This window comes from Trachurus trachurus (assembly GCF_905171665.1).
Source record: "Trachurus trachurus genome assembly, chromosome: 14".
Classification (NCBI taxonomy): Eukaryota; Metazoa; Chordata; class Actinopteri; order Carangiformes; family Carangidae; genus Trachurus; species Trachurus trachurus.
Window position 1 is genome coordinate 1776905 of NC_139903.1, and position 22816 is coordinate 1799720.

The following is a 22816-nucleotide window of genomic DNA, read 5'->3' on the forward strand; positions in this document are numbered from 1 at the left end:
CTCCTCGTTGTCGCTTTAATGTTTTATTTTGTTTGGAAAATGTAAAATTGGTATTTTCCATAGTCCTTTTACTTTTTTTTTTTTTTGCTTTCTTTTATGCAAACAGGTGAACAGGTGGTGCTTCCTGCAAACATGTCCTTATACAGTACACTCCACCAAATGTAAAAGGTTTGGCACATTTACACATAAAACAAAACTTTACTCTCTCTTCAACTGATCTGAAACTTTAATGCCAATAACTTTATTGAGAGAAAGACACCGAGAGAGAGAGAGAGAGAGAGAAGCATCTTCAGTCATTGAGATCTGTCTTCTTTCTTTCAATGACTGAGAGACATGAAATGAAATATCAAACTTTAATAAATGAGGGTGAAGATTTAAATCTATTGTCCAGGAGGATATACTGTATATCAGTGTTGTGTTTCATTAAAGACATTTACTCGAGACATTAATGATATAAACACAGGCGATGCTTCAGGTGTAATCCCATAATCGCCGTACAGTAGGTCACAGAGCACCTGCATCTGTGTTCACCTCCGTGTTGTATAAACATGGCCGACGTCCCGTTCCTCACACATTATTTCCTGCTGCCGCCGCCGCTACAGAAGAAAAGCCTGATAAAGCCACGGGGCTTAGATGTGGGTTTAGAGTGAAAACACAATGCCAGTTGGCTGCATTAGAGGAATTATTACCCATAAGCCAACACTGTCATCCTCTGTGTTTTTTTTTAATTTATGTATTATAACTCGAGGGGGTGCAGCAGCTCGTGGCGTCCAACTAAACAGTCAACCTGTTGGATTCTGAGCAACAATGGAGGCAGAGCAGAGAGAGAGAGGAAGCTGTTCTGGATTGGATTGGATCATATATATATATATATATATTAGGGGTGGGAGAAAAAATCGATTCACATAAATATTGCGATATCTTTTTTGCCGATTTAAAAAAAATAAAAAAATAAAAATTCCAATTTTTTTTTTTTTTGAATTTTTTTTAAATATTGTGCAATGTGCATTTGTTAGCCTTTTTTTTTTTTTTACATACAGAGAGTCCAGGTTTTGAAAAGGGTTATAAGGGTATAAAGTTCACTTTATAATGGAGTATGTTAATTTATAGGCTCCTACAATATTTGTGTACAGATAAATGTTAAAAATAGAGACTAAAAATCGAGAGAATCGGCAATATCCTAGAATCGCAATTTAAAATCGAATCGCCATCCAAAAAATCTTAGAAGAATCGAATCGGGAGAAAAGCGTATCGTCCCAGCCCTAATATATATTTCCCAATTGAGCAATGCATAATTCCACATACGTTTTACATCACCTTTGATTTTCTCTCTCTCTTTTTCTGGTTGTTTTATGTTGTTCTTCACATGACTGTAAACTGAATTTATGTTGAATGCTTATCTTAACAAATGTATGTTGAATGTTTATCCTGAATTTTCACACAATATTGATTTTCTCTCTTTTTTTTCTCTTTTTAATTGTTTTATGTTGTTTTTTTCATTCTGTAAATTAAATGTATGTTGAATGTTTGTCTTTAGGAGGACCACTTGACAAGCCCTTAGGGGTTTTTTGGTTTCTCCGGCACATTTGCTTTATCTACTGTATACTTTGTATGTCTTTTTGTTGTTGTTGTTCCACTTTTTTTAATATGCTGTTTTATACATCTTTTATGTGCTAATTAAAGCAGAAGTAAGCGATATTTTTGTGTTAATATAAGTCTTAAATAGTTGTATCTTCCGGCAGCAATCACTTCTATAGAGTGTTTGGACCAAAACACGGGTCTGTCAGTCACTCTGCTCTGCTCTGAGCCGAGGAGAAAACTTTCCTTGTATCCTACAACCTTTATCCAATGAGGAGAGAGAACGGCATAAAGGGGCAGTCCTCTCTGTGTGTGCAGCCAAGGGATGCGCCTGAATGTGGTGACGTAGGGACGAGGACCAATAGATCCATGACGAGGGCGGGGGCTGCTAACTCCATCGGCTGACAAGACGTTATGGTGCGTTCAAGGCAACTCGTAACTCGTGTTTTTCCGACCTGTGAAGTCGTACCAGTTCGATCTGGTACGAGTTCACCGGTCGGAAGTTACGAGTGGCCGTTATAGTGACTTTCACAGGTAAAACAGGTCGGAGAAACACGAGTGGGTTGCCTGGAACGCTACAAAGTCGTAAGTCGTGACTTGAAGCTGTAATTTACGGTTTCAAAAGCCTGCCTGGAACGCAGCATTAGCCAAAACGACCGGATCGCTTACTTCTGCTTTAACACTTTGGTGTTTACTACATAACTCCATATGTGCTCCTTCACAGTTTTGATGCCTTCAGTTTGAATCTACAATGTAGAAAGTAAAGAAACACCAGTGAATGAGACGGTGTGTCCAAACTTTTAGCCTATGTATAAACAAAGAGCTTGTTGGTGGAGTCGACTGCTACAACAGATTTATTGAACCTCTTCATCTGGAGAGCTCATCAACATCTGCGCTGAGGCTAAAAGGCCCTCGAGTAACAGAGTGAAAACCAATCAGCAGCCTCCTCTCGTCTCCTCAGGAGGAGGCAGTGATTTGGTGAATTACAGGTCAGTGGATCGAAACAGACGTAAAAAAACCCAAAAAAAACTGAGATGAACAAATCACTTAAAGGGATAGTTCAACATTTTGGCAAATTGGCCCATTGCCATAATCCCTATAGTCATAGCAGCAGGTTTGTTACCTTTAATTGTCGGTGCAAGCTGTTTTTAGAACGGCGGAGCAGAGCCGTGAGCTGCTCAGAGCTACGCTACGGAGGCTCATTATGGGATTTCTTGGTTTCCCTCATCAAACTCATCAAATACACAATCCAACAACTCCACAACGCTCTGGTGGACAAGTTGTGACCTGCACATTCACCACGCTATGAGATAATAACACAACGTTACCACACAGAGTTGTTTTAGAGGGAAATACAGAGACTGCTTGATGAAAAACTGTCCCTGAAGGCAACGCGCATCAGTGGTTTTGCATGAATTTACCTCTAAAACAACTCTGTGTGGTAACGTTGTGTTATTATCTCATAGCGTGGTGAATGTGCAGGTCACAACTTGTCCACCAGAGCGTTGTGGAGTTGTTGGATTGTGTATTTGATGAGTTTGATGAGGGAAACCAAGAAATCCCATAATGAGCCTCTGTAGCGTAGCTCTGAGCAGCTCACGGCTCTGCTCCGCTGTTCTAAAAACAGCTTGCACCGACAATTAAAGGTAACAAACCTACTGCTATGACTATAGGGATTATTATGGCAATGGGCCAATTTGCCAAAATGTTGAACTATCCCTTAACTTCCCACTGGAAACACTTAAGTCTTATGTCTGTGAACCTGTGCACTGACTCTGGGTCTGTAATTACAGCAGCTCCGACGACGTTGTTTCCTCCAGAAAAAGAGCTGAACCTGAACACCTCTCACCTCCGCTCCGCCTCCAGGGATCAGAACGACAAGAAGAGACGATCTGATCTGCTGCGTTTCTATTTTCAGGCTACGCTGCTTTAATGCATGTGGTCAAGAGATTATTACACTGTACAACTGTACATGGAGGGAGAACTAATCCTTTCTGCAGATGGACAACAACAGGAAGGAGGAGAGGAGGGGAGGAGAGGAGGGGAGGGGAGGAGAGGAGAGGAGAGGAGAGGAGAGGAGAGGAGGAAATAGGAAAGGTAGAGGAGAGGAGATGGGGAGAGAGGAGAAGAGAGAAAAGAGGAGAGGAGGAGAGAAGAGAAGGGAGGAGAAGAGAGGAAAGGAGAGGAGATGAGAAGAGAGGAAATAGGAAAGGTAGAGGTGAGGAGAGAAAAGAGGAGGATGAGAGAGGAGAGGAGATGAAATAGGAGAGGAGAGGAGGAGGAGAAGAGAGCAAAGAGAAGGGGGGAGAAGAGAGAAAAGGAGTGAAGAGGAAGAGGAGAGGAAATAGGAAAGGTAGAGGAGAGGAGAGAAAAGAGGAGGATGAGAGAGGAGAGGAGAGGAGAGGAGAGGAGAGGAGAGGAGAGGAAGAGAAGAGAAGAAATAGGAAAGGTAGAGGAGAGGAAAAGGAGAAGAGAGGAGATGAAATAGGAAAGGTAGAGGATAGGAGAAGAGAGGAGATAGGAGAGGAACAGGAGAGGAGAGAAGAGAAAGGAGGAGAAGAGGAGGAGGAAGAGAGGAGAGAAGAGGAAGAGAGGAGAACGATGAGCTCATGTATCTGTATCCAGATGTGTGACATGTTAACCTACGTGGCCAGATGTTTCATCAGCAGCTCCAACATCTGTCTGTTCTTCTCAGGCAGCCGATGAACCAGCGCGTGAATCTCTGTCACTCTGGCCTCGGGGTTGTCCAGCTCTGATCAGAGGGAAACACAGAGAGAAGAGGGTTCATCAGATAAAAGCTTTATATATAGAAAGATAAGAAGTGATACAGATTTTTCTCTTTTCTTTTCTTTTTTTTAAAGATGAAACTATTTATGTGACGTTGTGTTTTCATCCTCAGTGACGTCGTTGGAGCTGATAAACACAGACAGAGGAGTGGACCAAAAAAACAAACACTCTGTCTCTTTCCTTTTCCTTCGCTCCCGTCGTCACTTCACTTGGTTTGTTGGAAATAAGATAAATAAATAATAAAACATCATCATCATCAGCTGCTCTGAGTCTGGATGTGATTATCACCACCGTCACTTAGAAGACACAGACTGAGAGACAGACAGACTATACACAGACTAGGAGGGTTATTAGTCACAGAGCGATGGATTCAACAGCAGAGAGGAACAGACAGACAGACAGGTTACAGATTAGGGCTTTGACATCGAACTTCATTATTCGAATATAATTTGAATATTTAAAGGGATAGTTCAACATTTTGGCAAATTGGCCCATTGCCATAATCCCTATAGTCATAGCAGTAGGTTCGTTACCTTTATTTGTCGATGTAAGCTATTTTTAGAACGGAGGAGCGGAGCGGCAGGCTGTTCAGAGCTACACTATGGAGGCTAATGGAATTTCTTGGTTTCCCTCATCAAACTCATCAAATACAAAATCCCAACACTCCAAAACGCTTTCGTGGACAAGTTGTGAGCTGCACATTCACCACGCTATGAGATAATAATAGAACGTTACGAGACAGAGTTGTTTTAGAGGTAAATTCATGCAAAACCGCTGATGCACGTTGCGTTCAGGGACAGTTTTTCAGCAAGCAGTCTCTGTATTTACTCTGTATTTACCTCGAAAACGGCTCCGTTTCGTAACGTTCCATTATTATCTCATAGCGTGGTGATTGTGCAGGTCACAACTTGTCCACGAAAGCGTTTTGGAGTTTTGGGATTTTGTATTTGATGAGTTTGATGAGGGAAACCAAGAAATTCCATTAGCCTCCATAGTGTAGCTCTGAACAGCCTGCCGCTCCGCTCCTCCGTTCTAAAAATAGCTTACACCGACAAATAAAGGTAACGAACCTACTGCTATGACTATAGCGATTATGGCAATGGGCCAATTTGCCAAAATGTTGAACTATCCCTTTAAAAAAAAAAGATATTTGAATGAATATGGGGCAGCTCTAAATATTCGAACCTGTAATAATGTAATGTGTTTGCCTGAAAATGTAGTTTTCAACCCAGATTTGAGGCTTTTTTCAGCCTGTTGAAGTTGTGAAACGCAGCTCATTACCCTTGATCACCTAGGGCTCCTGTACTGATGTTACTACGTCGTTAGCACCTGACGCCTGTTCACACGTCTTAACTGAAAAACAATGGCGGAGCAAAAGGCTGCGAGTGCGACAACCACGGAGGGAGAAGTTGAAATATCCATTGTACATTCATTTAGGAGTGGCGGGCCGCCATGATCAAAATATTATCATAAATATTCAAATATTAATATTAATAAACATACAAAATTCGAATATGATTTTTTGGGCAAATGTCAAAGCCCTATTACAGACAGACAGGTTAGAGACAGACAGGTGAGTGAAGAACAGCTTCTCTCAGTCAGACCACAGTGGGTCGATACAGAGTCACAGCAGATCAACCCAGAGGCCCGACTGTCAGCACCAGCTAATACACTCACAACCACACACACACTCACACACACACAACCAGCACACACATAAATTCAGAGCGGACAGGCTCCAACATACACACACACAACACACACAACTGTATATAATCACACACACGTATATTAGTCCAGTAATTTTAAGCCAAAAAAGGGGTCAAAGGGAGAGCTGGCCAGCTCGATGGGAGGACTGGGTGGTAGACTGACTATATGAATGGGATATATTTGGGTCTTTTTCTAAACTTTTTCTTTTTCTAAAGGGCTTTTTTTCCCTCACTCAGGTCATGTTGAGGATACAAAATCAGTTGAGTTTGCTTCTGTTGCAATTTGTTCAACCTTTTTTCATAAAATGACTGGACTACATAGGCCTATACTACGCACAAACGTCTCCAGAAAGATGCAGGAGCATGAAGACAAGACAGCTCCACTCCACCATCGTCCACTGTAACGGATTCTCTGGTGTTCACCATTTCACACACACTTTACTGAAGCACACACTCCTCAACACACACACACACACACACACACACAGGCTGGGCTCTATCCAGCAGTGTAAAGTTTAGATATCAAACTAAATCTAACAGCATTGATCGAAAAGTTAATGATTATTTTCATTATCGATTAGTTGTTTGGTCAATAAAATGTTAAAAATGTTGAAAAACATCAACCAGTGTTTCTCAAACCACCAGACGACATCGTCCTCAAATGTCTTGTTTTGTCCACGAACCAAAGAGAGACTCAGTTTATTGTCATAAAGGAACAAAGAAACCAGAAATATTCACATTGAAGAAGCTGAATCAGAGAGTTTGGACTTTTTTTCTTTAAAAAAAACTACTCAAGCTGATTATTAGATGATCAAAATAGTTGTTCGATTAATTTAACAATCAATTATTGTTCGATTAATCGGGGAGAGAAAAAGTGTAAATAGAATATGAAGTTGCATTGATCCACTTTGTGTTGGATTCATCCAGTTGTTTCATTGTGTCTCATTCTGACGGTGTAAACATCTGGAGCTGACTGACACCAAGTCCAGGGCCGTTGTATAGGGGAGAAAGGTGATGATAACTCTAGGGGCCCAGCGCCCAGTGGGGCCCATAAAAAACCCCAGTAGTCTAATCTTTGTACGACTGATTTATTCTGCGTAAGACCCTGACTAATACTCATAGTACACTGTAAAAACTCAACATCTTTCCAAGAATATTTGTCTTATTTCTTGTCAAAATGTCTCATTTCTAGTCAAAACTAATCTCTTTCCACTTAAAATAAGACTCATTACCTAAAAATTAACTTGTTTTTAGATCATTTTCACTTAAATTCACAATAAATCTGCCAGTGAAAGCAAGTTTTTTGTGCTTGTAATAAGAAAGAAAAACTTGCTCCACTATCAGATTTTTTCTACTTATTCCAAGTGAAAATATGCTTGAAAGAAGTAAAAAGTGTCTAAAAACAAGCTACTTTTAATATGATGAGTCTTATTTTAAGTAGAATGAGATTTGTTTTGACTAGAAATGACATTTTGACTAGAAATAAGACAAATAATCTTGCTAAGATACTTGAGTTTTTGCAGTGTAATGCTGCATTAGCATCAAAACAAAGAAAGCTAAATAAAAAAACGATAATACATACGTAGTCTAAGAAAAAAAAAGGAAAAGTTAGGGGAGGGGCCCACTTTAGTATTCTTTAAGGGGGCACAGAATTCCTAGCAACGGCCCTGTCCAAGTCCATGAGAATGAAAGTGGACGGAGTGAAATGAGTTGTTCCATCAGTCATTGAACAGAAAGCTGAGTCTGCAGCCGCAGCACAGAGCTGCTCTTTGTCTCTGAAACGTCTTCCTCTCTTCTAACTTCCACACATTCGTCTTCCCTCATAATCATCACGCTTCCGCCGCCGCACGTCACAAAACGTCAAGATCTAATTTCATCTAATTCCATCCGTACCTGCATCAGAGGAGATTACTGCAAATGAATCGTGACGATACAAACGAGGACATTTGCTCTATTTCCTCAAAATTGATGATTAAACACAAACACAAACTCTGTAAACACACACCACCAGCCACTGTCTGTATGAGTCAAACACACATTCATAAAAACCCACAGTCTGAGTGTTGAGTTAATCCTGTGGTCAGCGGCCGCGCTGCAGACTCACAACTCCAACAAACCTGCGTTCATCACTTCTTTCCTCTTTTACCTTGAATTTCAGCTCCTTGGACCAAGAAATGAAATAAATAAACTGTGTGTGGCTTCATGCATCTGAATAGAATCCCCAATAGAGATGTCAGTCACCATTAGCCTTGTTTTCACAATTAATCGTGGTATTAAAGCCCCAGTGTGTAACTTATTTGGCTTTTTATTATCAAAAATCAAATATGTCTTTCATAAATACTGACATCTGCCCGATTTCACGTGAATGCAAAATCAAGAATACGTTCAGATATGCAACCGCACCGCTAGATGGGTGGGATTCCTACACGTTATACCTTTAAACACCACAATTAATTAATCAGAAAGGTTCCTAAATACCGTTACTTTCAAAAAAAAAAAAAAAGATGTTGGAACCATATCAGCAGATGTGGCGCCAAAATAAAAGTAAATGCACAGATACTGGTCAATTTAACTAACATAACATTGAATTGGTAGGAATTTAACTGTTAGCATGTCATTTGTAATTAAAAATAAATAAACATAATTATTTGGTATAAATGACAATTTATGTACAATTTACTGTATCAAACACTTCCCCTGGGGGATTAATAATTGGTCATATTTTAATACAGGGGTTCTCCACTAGTCTCACTCTGGGCTCCACATTTTCCCATGGTCATTAAGTCACGACCCACTTTTATAGAATTCAACCAAGATTTTTTTAAAGCCTTTAAAAACTCATTTATCTCTTTATTGAGCAAAGTGCATTTCAGGGCACATGAATGAAACTGAGGAGTTACCATGACAACTGCATGTACGGAAGTGAATAAAAAAATATCAAACTGCACAAAATGGAGACCAACAAAACGATATATTTGACTTCTAATGCATCTCTGCATTCAGAGCATATTCACAAAAGTGAATAAATATCAAATTGCACAAAATAAAGACCCACAAAACAAAACAAGATTCACTGCATTCAGGCCACATTAATAAGAAACTGATATCTTTGCATTCAGAGCAAATGGAGCAAATAATAAGAAACTGAGGAGGACCATTACAACTTGTCTCGTGTGCCTTTCAAAATAAGTTATTTTTCAAAATAAAAGACATGTCCAACATCAGATGTACATTAAATATTATTAACTTTTTTGACCAGCTGTCCGCGACCCATCCAGAACGGGTCTAGACCCACTTTTGGGTCCCGACCCACAGTTGAGAACCACTGTTTTAATAGATACTTGAGATATTTTGTGTAAACAGCGAAATATTTTGACTATATTTGATTTTACACATTCATAGTGTTAATAATAATACAATTATTAATAATCGTGATAATCGTAACACCGTGATTATTATTTCTCTGACAATAACCGTACCAATAAAATGTATAATGGTGACATCACTAGTCCCCAAATAAATCCTGTTAAACGACAATATTCCTTCTCCCTCCCTCTGCTTTGGGCTGAGGAGGAACCAGCTGCATCTCACTCAGGCTGAAGCTGCATAATGATTAAAAAGCAGCTCCGTTGTTCTGAGTTTATTGAGTTTTATATACGTATAATAAAAAACAACTAATCATAATTTAACCTAAAAATCAGATGTGAAACAGAAAAAAAAGGAGCTTGAAAGCATGGCTGTGTCTGACTTCATTAAAGTTTAATTTGTGCATCTCTCAGGGCGAAATGGGCTTTTGATTATGTATGGAGAACATACTTTTACAATCAGAGCCAGGAAAGCAAACAAACACACACACACACACACACATATAGAGTAAATGAAGCGTGCTCGTCACATCTGTGGAGCATCGGCTGATCTCCAGACAAACTGCAGCAGCACCGCCACCTGTTCTACTTTCTTATCATTCATTATTTATGTTTGACATCTCCTGGCCTGTGGAGCCTACAGAACAAACTGTACAAATATAAAATATCTACAGTAGCGATGTCACCATTATACATTATTTTGGTATGAATGTGTAAAATCAAATATAGTCAAAATATAACTACTCGCTGTTTACACAAAATATTTGAGGTATCTATTAATACATGACCAATTATTAATCCCCCAGGGGAAGTGTTTGAAATATTCATGTCATAAATTTAATCATTTTTTTGCTTTGAGTGGTCCAAGAGACTAGAAAAGCCTTACAGCCTAATTTACCAATTCCATGTTATGTTAGTTAAATGGACCAGTATCTGAGCATTTACCTTTATTTTGGCTCCACATCTGCCGATATGGTTCCTACATCATCTTGTTGGGGAATTTTTGGGTATTTAGGAATCTTTGCGATTAAAGCAGAAGTAAGCGATCCGGTCGTTTTGGCTAATGCTGCGTTCCAGGCAGGCTTTTGAAACCGTAAATTACAGCTTCAAGTCACAACTTACGACTTTGTAGCGTTCCAGGCAACCCACTCGTGTTTTTCCGACCTGTTTTACCTGTGAAAGTCACTATAACGGCCACTCGTAACTTCTGACCCGTGAACTCGTACCAGATCGAACTGGTACGACTTCACGGGTCGGAAATACACGAGTTACGAGTTGCCTTGAACGCACCATAACGTCTTGTCAGCCGATGGAGTTAGCAGCCCCCGCCCTCGTCATGGATCTATTGGTCCTCGTCCCTACGTCACCACATTCAGGCGCATCCCTTGGCTGCACACACAGCCCTTCATGCCGTTCTCTCTCCTCATTGGATAAAACTTGTAGGATACAAGGAAGGTTTTCTCCTGGGCTCAGAGCAGAGCAGAGTGACTGACAGACCCGTGTTTCAGACCAAACACTCTATAGAAGTGATTGCTGTCGGAAGATACAACTATTTAAGACTTATATTAACACAAACATTCACCTTACTTCTGCTTTAAATGGACCAGTATCTGAGCATTTACCTTTATTATGGCTACACATCTGCTGATATGGTTCCTACATAATCATTTTTGGGAAGTGACGGCATTTAGGAATCTTTACGATTAATTAATTTTGGTGTTTAATACCATGATTAATAGTGAAAACAAGTCATCGTGACATCCGTATAATCTACAGTTTTCACAAAGCAACTGAGTCAGTCTTCTGCTTCCTCCAGCTCTCTGCTGTTAATCTGCTGTGGTTTAATGTCACAGTGAAGCTGTTTCATACGAGACACAGTCCACAGCTTTCATCTCAGCTACAGGTGATCACAGATTACAGGCTGAGAGTCGAGGAAACAACGTGAGCCTGCAAGGCATCGCTCTGCAGAAACCTCCACAATCATAACGACGAATGCAACAACACAACACAACACAACACAACACAACACTGGCTGCTTCCATTCATGCACACAAAGCACTGAATTATTGACGCCAGTGTTTCCATCAATGGGAGCGAAGCAGCAGGTCTGTTGCTAAGTGGAGAGATGGAAGTCTGAACTGTTAACGTGCTGCTGCTGAACGATCGGTGTGTGTCACGGTGCACTGACCAACACCGACTTCCTCCTCTTTGCAGCTTAAAGGAGAATTCCGGTCATTTTTGACCCCTAAATCGTTGTCCTGATGGTCACCCAGTGTTGGTTGGAGCAAAAAACGCGACTAAAATTGATGCAGGCAAACCGGAGTTACACCATGAAAACATGGTATATTTATATGTATAATATGTTGTATACTTTTATAGATATATAGATATATATGGGTTATTATAATGTGTAAACTGCAGAATGAATCTATATGCTGTAGAATGAATGTATATGCAATATGATATGAAGTGTAAGTTGATTGTGAAATAATGTATACATATATAATATGTATATATGGATGCAATATGGTTTAGTATGTGATGACTTACTAACAAAAAAATGGATAAAGCACAGTAACAAAGTGGAAACGCTCACTCTGATTTTGTTTTGTTAGGTGAGGCGTATTGCTCACTTTTATTTTCTTTGTTTTTAATTTTAGTTTTTTTATATAATGTTTCTGTTTTTTCTGTATAATTTTTGTATAAACTTTGTGTTTTTGCATGTAGTCACTAGGGGTTGCATGACTTCAGATTTTTTAAAGTCGACTCTAATGTTATGAAAGTCGAGTCGACGTCGACTAGTCGCTGATGACGTCATTCATATTTTTCCCATCATAACTACACTGCAAAAACTCAAAATCTTTCCAAAAATATTTGTCTTATTTCTTGTCAAAACGTCTAATTTCTAGTCAAAACTAAACTCTTTTCACATAAAATAAGACTCGTCACCTAAAAATGAACTTGTTTTTAGATCATTTTCACTTGTTTCAAACAAATTTTCACTTGAAATAAGTAGAAAAATCTGCCAGTGAAAGCAAGTTTTTTGTGCTTGTAATAAGAAAGAAAAACTTGATCCACTATCAGATTTTTCTACTTATTTCAAGTGAAAATCTGCTTGAAAGGAGTAAAAAAAAGTGTCTAAAAACAAGCTAGTAGAATGAGATTTGTTTTGACTAGAAATAAGACAAATATTCTTGGTAAGATTTTTGAGTTTTTGCAGTGTAAAATCACAGGAGGAGGGAAATGCTCTGTATTCACTGACAGACAGCTCATGCACAGAAAAGTAAACGGTGGAGCAGTGCAGTGGTGATGTCCATAATATCTCCGACCGTTTATTTTAGTAAAGAAATCATCACAACCAGGACAAAGTGTTAGTTTCTCTCTGTGATGGGATAGTAATGTCTTTCTGGGATGTTTCAGAGTTGGGCTATCTGAGGTGATGGGCTACAGTACATGCAAAAACACAAAGTTTATACTGTTTCTACTCTACACTATATGAGTTCAGTGGTGTCTCTAAGGATTCCAGCCATGTACCATAGATATTTGATTGTTTTCTGAGTGTTTGTTGTGGTTGAAAGAATTGCCCCCATGGGTTAGCGTTGTTGCTATCCCTAGCGCCGGGTAGCCATGGTGTAACTTTTTTTTTTTCTTCAATGTTGTCGTCTATGTGCCTTAGTGTCTTTCTCCCATGTTTTTAGTCCATTTGTTGTGTGTTTGTCTTCCTTGTTTTTCAATTCATGTGACTGTCTACCATCAAATAGGACCACAGTGGAAAAAAGCCTTTAGGCTTTATTGTGTTTTTAAATCCTTTTGAACACTTGTCTAATGTTGTTCAATAAAGTTTTCAATCAATCAATCAAAAACTCCGATTTGCCTGCATCAATTTTAGTCGCTTTTTTGCTCCAACCAACACAAGGTGACCATCAGGACAACGATTTAGGGGTCAAAATGGCCGGAATTCTCCTTTAAGTTGCATGAAAGCAGCTCCAGTTCCTGATGAAAGCAGATCAACATGAGCACTGCAAAAATTCAAAATCTTACCAAGAATATTTGTCTTATTTCCAGTCAAAATGTCATTTCTAGTCAAAATAAATCTAATTCTACTTAAAATAAGACTCATCACATTACAAAGTAGCTTGTTTTTAGACACTTAAAGCAACTTTTCCACTTAAAATAAGTAGAAAAATCTGACAGTGGAGCAAGTTTTTCATTCTTATTACAAGCACAAAAAACTTGCTTTCACTGGCAGATTTTTCTACTTATTTTAAGTGGAAAATGTGCTTGAAAGAAGTGAAAATGATCTAAAAACAAGTACATTTTTAGGTGATGAGTCTTATTTTAAGTGAAAAGAGTTTAGTTTTGACTAGAAATTAGACATCTTGACAAGAAATAAGACAAATATTCTTGGAAAGATTTTGAGTTTTTGCAGCTCATCAGGGACGGTGGATCTGAGTGGATCTCTGCAGGATCTAAGTAAGCGGTGATGTGATGTGATGTGATGTGATGTGATGTGATGTGATGTGATGTGATGTGGGCGCCGCCGAGCCGCCGTCCGAGGTCAAAACAGAGTTTACTGCAGCACGACGAAGGCGAAACTTTCAGTTTACCGGTTTGTCCACATACCAGCCCTCATCCCATCCAGGGTCCGGGGCTCTGGAGAGTGGGAGGGAGATCATCAACACAAGATACTAAAATAAAAAAATAAAAAAGTAGTGTACAAAGGGTGTGACCTTAAAACCAGGGTGAGGAGGCGTCGCCCCCGTCTGCAGGCGAACAGCAGTAAATCTCCTCTATAAAAGGTTCAAACTCAGAGACAGAATGAAAACCAGAGACAATCAGGACATGATGAGGAACAGAAACTCACTGCAGCAGCACGGCAATCAGTGCATTTCCTGCTGGATTCTCAGTTTCCTAAACTTAAGAGTTTGACTTCAGGTCTAAATACTCAAAAATAAATAAATAAAAACCACACCGCAAAAACTACAAAATCTTACCAAGAATATTTGTCTTATTTCTAGTCAAAAATGTCATTTCGAGTCAAAACAAATCTCATTCTGCTTAGAATAAGACTCATCACGTTAAAAAGCAGCTTGTTTTTAGACACTTTTTACTTCTTTCAAGCAGATTTTCACTTGAAATAAGTAGAAAAATCTTTCTTATTACAAGCACAAAAAACTTGCTTTCACTGGCAGATTTTTCTACTTATTTCAAGTGAAAATGATCTAAAAACAAGTAAAGTTTTAGGTGTTGAGTCTTATGTAAGTGGAAAGAGATTAGTTTTGACTAGAAATCGGACATTTTGACAAGAAATAAGACAAATATTCTTGGAAAGATTTTGCAGTGCAACAGGTGAAGAAGGTAAAATGTCAAAACAGTAGTAGTGAAATAAAAAGTTGCAAGTTTTCAGATGGGATCGGCTCCATGTTGTAAAGAAGAGCACGCACGCACACACGCACCGCCGCACTGCTGTCAACTGTTTCAACTGATAACAGGAGATAAAGATGGTGTGTGGTGTTAAAGTTTGCTGAACCGGCCGCGTGACTTCTATACGAACCGCAACAAACACATCGCTCAATTATAGGTTGATACTTGTTGTTTACAGGGACTCAGGGAACTGGTTCTGGGACTTCGTCTGGTTGAAGTGTGGGAAACATAAACATGAGGTACAATAAGTTTAGACTAAACTTCATGTGTCACTGCTGCTGCTCGTCAACGTGCCGAGTCATGAAACAGAAACTAAAAACCTACACTGCAAAAACCCAAAATCTTACCAAGAATATTTGTCTTATTTCTAGTCAAAACAAATCTCATTCTACTTAGAATAAGACTCATCACATTAAAAAGCAGATTGTTTTTAGACACTTTTTTACTTTCAAGCAGATTTTCACTTGAAATAAGTAGAAAAATCTGATAGTGGAGCAAGTTTTTCTTTCTTATTACAAGCACAAAAAACTTGCTTTCACTGGCAGATTTTTCTACTTATTTCAATTGAAAATTTGTTTGAAACAAGTGAAAATGATCTGAAAACAAGTTAATTTGTAGGTGATGAGTCTTATTTTAAGCGGAAAGAGATTAGTTTTGACTAGAAATGAGACATTTTGACAAGAAATAAGACAAATATTCTTGGAAAGATTTTGAGTTTTTGCAGTGTAAAGGTGGACGCATGGATGGATGGATGGATGGATGGACGGAGGGATAGAAGTCTTTACAAGCAGAGAGAGTGAAAGATGAAAACAAGTGGAAACGTCGGAGCGGAGGATCGGAGGCGAGAGATAAGGAAAGATTTAATTAAGGAGGAGAAGGCAAGCAGAGAGCAACACTAATGATCTGAGACACGGTGATAATTACTGTATGTGTGTTTTTCCTGTTGCCACATGCCTGAGAGAGAGAGAGAGGAGGGGGGGGGGGGGGGGTCTTAAATCCAGGTGGCACCATCCTCCCTCCCTCCCTCCCTCCCTCCCTCATCTTCTCCCTTTCTTACATTCCTCGTTTTTCCACTCCATTTCCCCTCTCCTCTCCCCTCCTTTCTTTTTTTTTTTTTTTTACTACACTGCAAAAACTTAATATCTTACCAAGAATATTTGTCTTATTTCCAGTCAAAATAAATCTCATTATACGTAAACTAAGACTCATCACATTTAAAAACTAGCTTGTTTTTAGACACTTTTTTTTTTTTTTTTTTACATCTTTCAAGCAGATTTTCACTTAAAATAATCTGATAGTGGAGCAGGTTTTTCTTTCTTATTACAAGCACAAAAAAACTTGCTTTCACTGGCAGATTTTTCTGCTTATTTTGAGTGAAAATGAGTTTGAAACAAGTGAAAATGATCTAAAAACAAGTTCATTTTTAGGTGATGAGTCTTATTTTAAGTGGAAAGAGATTAGTTTTGACTAGAAATTAGACATTTTGACAAGAAATAAGACAAATATTCTTGGAAAGATTTTGAGTTTTTGCAGTGTATACCTCCGCCTCTGCTGCTGCTTCACGCTGCTGCTGCTTCACGCTGCTGCTGCTGCTCGCTGTTCAAAAGCAGGAGGAGAGATGAGGAGAGATTTGTGAGGGTGGAGCTGGACAGGATACGTGAAAGAGAGGAGGAGAGAGGGAGGAGGGAGAGAGGGAGGGAGAGAGGGAGGGGCTGAGAAAGAGAGTTCAAGCGAGGACAGTGTCCTCACAACACCTCGCTGCCTCGGCTCCATTCAGCCTCGTATAGGAAGACACACACACACACACACACACACACACACACACACACAAACTCAACACACTACAGTAGCTGCGTCCTCTGGCACGCAAACACACGCACACATTCTTGCACATATGCATTCACACACACACACACACACACACAGTTCATAAAGTTCACAATATGCAAATGCACACACCCACATACAACGATAGATAGTGATGAATGGTGGCGGGAAAGGAGAGGAAGGAGAGATGAGACACAGTAGATCTCTGTGATACACTTTATGATTATTACTAAACCATTATAGAATGAGCTGCTATCAAACCAGCTGCTTTGGCATTTCAAACCCCACACACACACACATGCACAGATGCACACATGCACACTTGCACACTTGCACACACACATTAAGACAGATTTTCTCCCTCTCCGTCCAGTTGGCTTCACTATGGGACACGCGGTCATTTCCTGCAGTTTCCTTCCCCCCGTCAGCTCTCAGCCCGTCTGCAGGCCGAGCCACTGACAAACAAAAGAAAACAGGTCACTGACACATCCTGTCAGACCGGACTAAACCGGACCGGACTAGACTGGACCGGATTGAACCAAACTGCACCTGAGCGGCAGGTTAACAAACCGAAAGTTCAAACTCTCTAAATAAAAACAGAGCAGAAACTAAAACCTACACTGCAAAAAATCAATATCTTACCAAGAATATTTGTCTTATTTCTGGTCAAAATGTCATTTCTAGTCAAAACAAATCTCATTCTACTTACAATAAGACTCATCACATTAAAAAGTAGCTTGTTTTTAGACACTTTTTACTTCTTTCAAGCAGATTTTCACTTGAAATAAGTAGAAAAATCTGATAGTGGAGCAAGTTTTTCTTTCTTATTACAAACACAAAAAACTTAGGTGATGAGTCTTATTTTAAGTGAAAAGAGTTTAGTTTTGGCTAGAAATAAGACAAATATTCTTAGAAAGATTTGAGTTTTTGCAGTGTATACACCGATCACATAGAGAGGAAGGCCTGTGGACGACACCGAGATGTAGAAACTCTTCATCCAAATAAAAAAAAAACAGCAGCTTGTGCTTGTGCAAAAGTTGATTTTGTTGCCTAGGAGCCACACGAGAGGAATCTAATACGCTGAAATGATTGCAGTTGGAGAGTTTAGGCAATCTGTCTTGAAGACAGCTGAATGTGGAGCGTTATGAAATTATTATTAATGGTGGTGGTGAATCGATCCGCCCATCAGCTGCTGCAAACCGCCCAACAACAGCTTCAGCTTCAGTTTATAAGTGTTGCAGCTCATAGGATCACATGAAGGTAAAAACATAAAACACAGAAACATATAGTGACATAGACACGCGTCAGTATAAATAACAATATAAAGTAAATAGCATGTGCATGGACTGTGATCATAGAAGAAATATGAAATATAAGAATGTTATCACTGCAAAAACTCAAAACCTTAACAAGAATATTTGTCTTATTTCTCATCAAAATGTCATTTCTAGTCAAAAGAAATCTTATTCTACTTAGAATAAGACTCATCACATAAAAAGTAGCTTGTTTTTAGACACTTTTTACTTCTTTCAAGCAGATTTTCACTTGGAATAAGTTGAAAAATCTGATAGTGGAGCAAGTTTTTCTTTCTTATTACAAGCACAAAAAACTTGCTTTCACTGGCAGATTTTTCTACTTATTTCAAGTGAAAAGTACATTTTTAGGTAATGAGTCTTATTTTAAGTGGAAAGAGATTCATTTTGACTAAAAATATGACAAATATTCTTGGAAAGATTTTGAGTTTTTGCAGTGATGGCACTGAATAAGATAAAAAAAAATCCAAGATAACACTGTTAAGAACACAGTGGTCAAGTGTAAAGTGCATCAGATAAAGTGCGTCAGTCTCACGAGGAGGAGAGTAAAGTGCTAACAACTTTAGACACTGAGGACAGAGCAGTGGCCGATACAGACTGAAACAACAACAAGAAGCTGCAAGCACTGCGCCGCCGCACTGCAAAAACTCTAAATCTTTCCAAGAATATTTGTCTTATTTCTTGTCAAAATGTCTCATTTCTAGTCAGAACTAATCTCTTTCCATTTAAAGCAGAAGTAAGCAATATTTTTGTGTTAATATAAGTCTTAAAGGGACAACGAGGAGTTTCTATTCGGTTATAAAAAAGTATCACGTTAATGTGGATGAATCTCCGCTACCACTTGTTAATGGTCCATTTTAGATAAATCTATGGTTTTGTCTCTATGGTTATTTTGTTATTATTAGTGGTGGTGGAAATGCTGGGCGAGCCGACCAGCGTTTCTTTACTTTCGGTTTCGCAACGAGTCATGAGAATAACGCAGCTGAATCTCCGTTTATGGTGGGAACTACGACGGTATGTGATCGTCTTCCAACCTCTGACTTTAATTCTTGATGAATGAAAACATGAGTCTGTCTTGCGCCTGTCAAAGAATTTCACGGTGCGGAGGCTCATAAATGTAGTGTGGAAACACTTCGCTTTTACAAAACTCCTCATTGTCCCTTTAAATAGTTGTATCTTCCCACAACAATCACTTCTATAGAGTGTTTGGTCTGAAACACGGGTCTGTCAGTCACTCTGCTCTGCTCTGAGCCGAGGAGAAAACTTTCCTTGTATCCTACAACCTTTATCCAATGAGGAGAGAGAACGGCATAAAGGGGCAGTCCTCTCTGTGTGTGCAGCCAAGGGATGCGCCTGAATGTGGTGACGTAGGGACGAGGACCAATAGATCCATGACGAGGGCGGGGGCTGCTAACTCCATCGGCTGACAAGAAGTTATGGTGCGTTCAAGGCAACTCGTAACTCGTGTTTTTCCGACCTGTGAAGTCGTACCAGTTCGATCTGGTACGACTTCACGGGTCAGAAGTTACGAGTGGCCGTTATAGTGACTTTCACAGGTAAAACAGGTCGGAAAAACACGAGTGTGTTGCCTGGAACGCTACAAAGTCGTAAGTTGTGACTTGAAGCTGTAATTTACGGTTTCAAAAGCCTGCCTGGAACGCAGCATTAGCCAAAACGAAGCTTACTTCTGCTTTAAAATAAGACTCATCACCTAAAAATTAACTTGTTTTTAGATCATTTTCACTTGTTTCAAACAAATTTTCACTTGAAATAAGTAGAAAAATCTGCCAGTGAAAGCTAGTTTTTTGTGCTTGTAATAAGAAAGAAAAACTTGCTCCACTATCAGATTTTTCTACTTATTTCAAGTGAAAATCTGCTTGAAAGAAGTAAAAAGTGTCTAAAAACAAGCTACTTTTTAATGTGATGAGTCTTATTTTAAGTAGAATTAGATTTGTTTAGACTAGAAATAAGACAAATATTCTTGGTAAGATTTTGAGTTTTTGCATTGCGTCGCCTCATCAGGTCAGACCAATGTGGAATATGAATCTATCGTATGAAAACCCTACACACACACACACACACACACACACACACACAGCAGGTGGGACACACACACACACACAGCAGGTGGGACACACACACACACACACACAGTGGTTTTGCTGCTCAGCAGGTGAAGCGTCTCTTGGCGACCGGCAGCTGCTTTAACAGCGAGTCGAGTCGTGACCTCGTCCACACGTGAGCGTTCATACGATGCTTTCATTATCACAACCGAGTCGTCTTCACAAAGAGGAGCCAGGATTAAAACTAAAATCATTTCTTAATCCATTTACAAACGGAGAGCTGTCAACCTGTCGTCTTAAACCAACAGCAGACAACAGACAACACGCCACCTGAGCATCCTGCTGCTGCTGACAGCTCCCCGGATGTCTGTCCAGATGTGTGTTAATGTGTTAAACAGTTCATCAAGTGGAAGATGAAATGATCTCCAAAAGACATGAAGTTAAACATGAAACACTCCTTTTATCAATATTTTAATCAATATCAGTGTATTATTTTAGTTTTCTACAGTGTCAGAGTGAATAAAAATATATATTATATAGTTTAAAGCAGAAGTAAGCAGAATGTTTGTGTTAATATAAGTCTTAAATAGTTGTATCTTCCGACAGCAATCACTTCTATAGAGTGTTTGGTCTGAAACACGGGTCTGTCAGTCACTCTGCTCTGCTCTGAGCCGAGGAGAAAACTTTCCTTGTATCCTACAACCTTTATCCAATGAGGAGAGAGAACGGCATAAAGGGGCAGTCCTCACTGTGTGTGCAGCCAATAAGGGATGCGTGTGAATGTGGTGACGTAGGGACGAGGGCGGGGACTGCTAACTCCATCTGCTGACAGGAAGTTAGACAAAACCACCGGATCGCTTACTGATAGCTTTAAAGTGTAAAGTGAATGTGTCGTCTGTAACTTTATGTCTTTTGGATCATTTCAACTTCCACTTGATGAACTGTTAAACACATTAACATTACGTGCAATTCACAAAGCACATAATCCTCTGTTTAGTCGCGACTGTTTATTCAACCTAAGGTGGCGTTAGTTAGAAATCCTGTTTGCAGTGTTGTTACCCAGGTGCAACACATGAGGAGAGTTAGTGTAGTGTGTTAGTGTGACACATGAACACATTAACAAATGAAGGAGAAAGACTCACTGGCAGCTTTGATGAAGCTCCTCTGGTACTGGTAGGTCATGAGAGGAGCGGGCAGCACCCTGCAGACACACAGAACAGTTTTACAGTCGTCTGCTTTATCCAATCCAATCCAATTTTATTTATATAGCACAATTTATACAAACACAAGGTTTCCAAAGTGCTGCACAGCAAGATAAAAATACAATAAGTAACACAACAGAAGCACAATAAAAGAATGGACACAATAAGATAAAATAAAATATGATAAAACAAAATTAACTTTACACACATAAATCAATCTAAAGTTTAACCAACGATTGTCAAAGTGAGGTCTGGGGACCCCCAGGGGCCCTTGAAAGGGTTTAAAAGGGGTCCCAAACTTTTTCTTGAAATTTGACCACTTTACCAGAATTTGTAATTTTTTTTCTAGAATTTTTTTTCTAGAATTTCTTTTTACTTTTAAAAAAAAAAATCTTGCCACTTTTTCTAGAATTTTTAAAGCTTTTTATTTTATTTTACCACTTTTTCTAGATTTTTAAAAACTTTTTTATAAAGAAATTTTACCACTTTTTCTAGATTTATTTATCTTTTATTTTATTTTATTAGTTTTTGCTAGATTTTTTTAAAACTTTTTTTTTCTTCGAATTTTTACCAGTTTTTTATAGAAGTGTTTTAACGTTTTTGGGTGAAATTGTATGATTTTTTTCCAGAAATTTCTCTACAACATTTTCCAAAAATTCACGCCATTGGCTCTGATTTGAACGCACACTGACGCCACATCCAGTGGGGGTCTGTGATCTAATTTGTGTCACTTTAGAGGTTCTTGATGTAAAACTGTTTGAGAAGCAGTGATGTAAACAGCGGTGAATGGACTCTGCTCTCTCTGCAGCGGTGGGAGCTCTAACAGCTGGACGTCGGCTCGGCGCTGCGGGAGGAGGAGGAGGAGGAGGAGGAGGAGGAGTGTGTAGGCGCTCTGCTGCTGCGAGGGCGAGCCGTGTTACAAGTGTGAATCTGCCCATTTACTGTGCTGCTAACATATAATCTTATCCACATGTGAATGTTTGTGTGTCCGTGTGCAGTGTAGATTCATTCAGTTACAGCAAACTGAGCACAGCTGGAGCTCCCCCTACTCCCCTCCTTTTATCCCTGCAGGCCTTCCTGTTGCCTCGTTCCCTCGTTACCGACTCTTCAGACGCTCCTGAGGAAATGTGATGTAAATGTCAGGAGGCCAGCGGCTACAGCTACAGCTACAGCTACAGCTACAGCTACAGCTACAGCTACAGCTACAGCTACAAGCTACAGCTACAGCTACAGCTACAGCTACAGCTACAGCTACAGCTACGACTGCTGCAGCAGAGAACTGAAGATCTGAGAGAGCAACTCCTCGTTTTTTAAAATAAAAATCAATACAATGCAAAAACTCAAATACTGTATCTTACCATGAATATTTGTCTTATTTCTAGTCAAAACAAATCTCATAATGCTTAAAACAAGACTCATCACATTAAAAAGCAGCTTGTTTTTAGACACTTTTCAATTCTTTCAAGCAGATTTTCACTTGAAATAAGTAGAAAAATATGACAGTGGAGCAAGTTTTTCCTGCTTTCACTGGCAGATTTTCCTACTTAT

The 22816-nt window shown here is 39.3% G+C and overlaps 1 protein-coding gene across 1 annotated transcript in view; it reads right to left on the bottom strand.

Annotated features, from left to right (window-relative positions):
* The window catches only part of LOC310996905 (rho GTPase-activating protein 26-like), a gene marked incomplete at its 5' end in the record, with an annotated part of 146299 nt that overhangs the window by 31519 nt on the left and 91964 nt on the right, over positions 1 to 22816 (bottom strand). Inside the window, 2 exons of the mRNA XM_083986428.1 lie at positions 4225 to 4330; positions 21209 to 21267. Of these exons, the coding sequence (XP_083842554.1) occupies positions 4225 to 4330; positions 21209 to 21267 (165 nt within the window). The remainder of the gene's footprint in view (positions 1 to 4224; positions 4331 to 21208; positions 21268 to 22816) is intronic.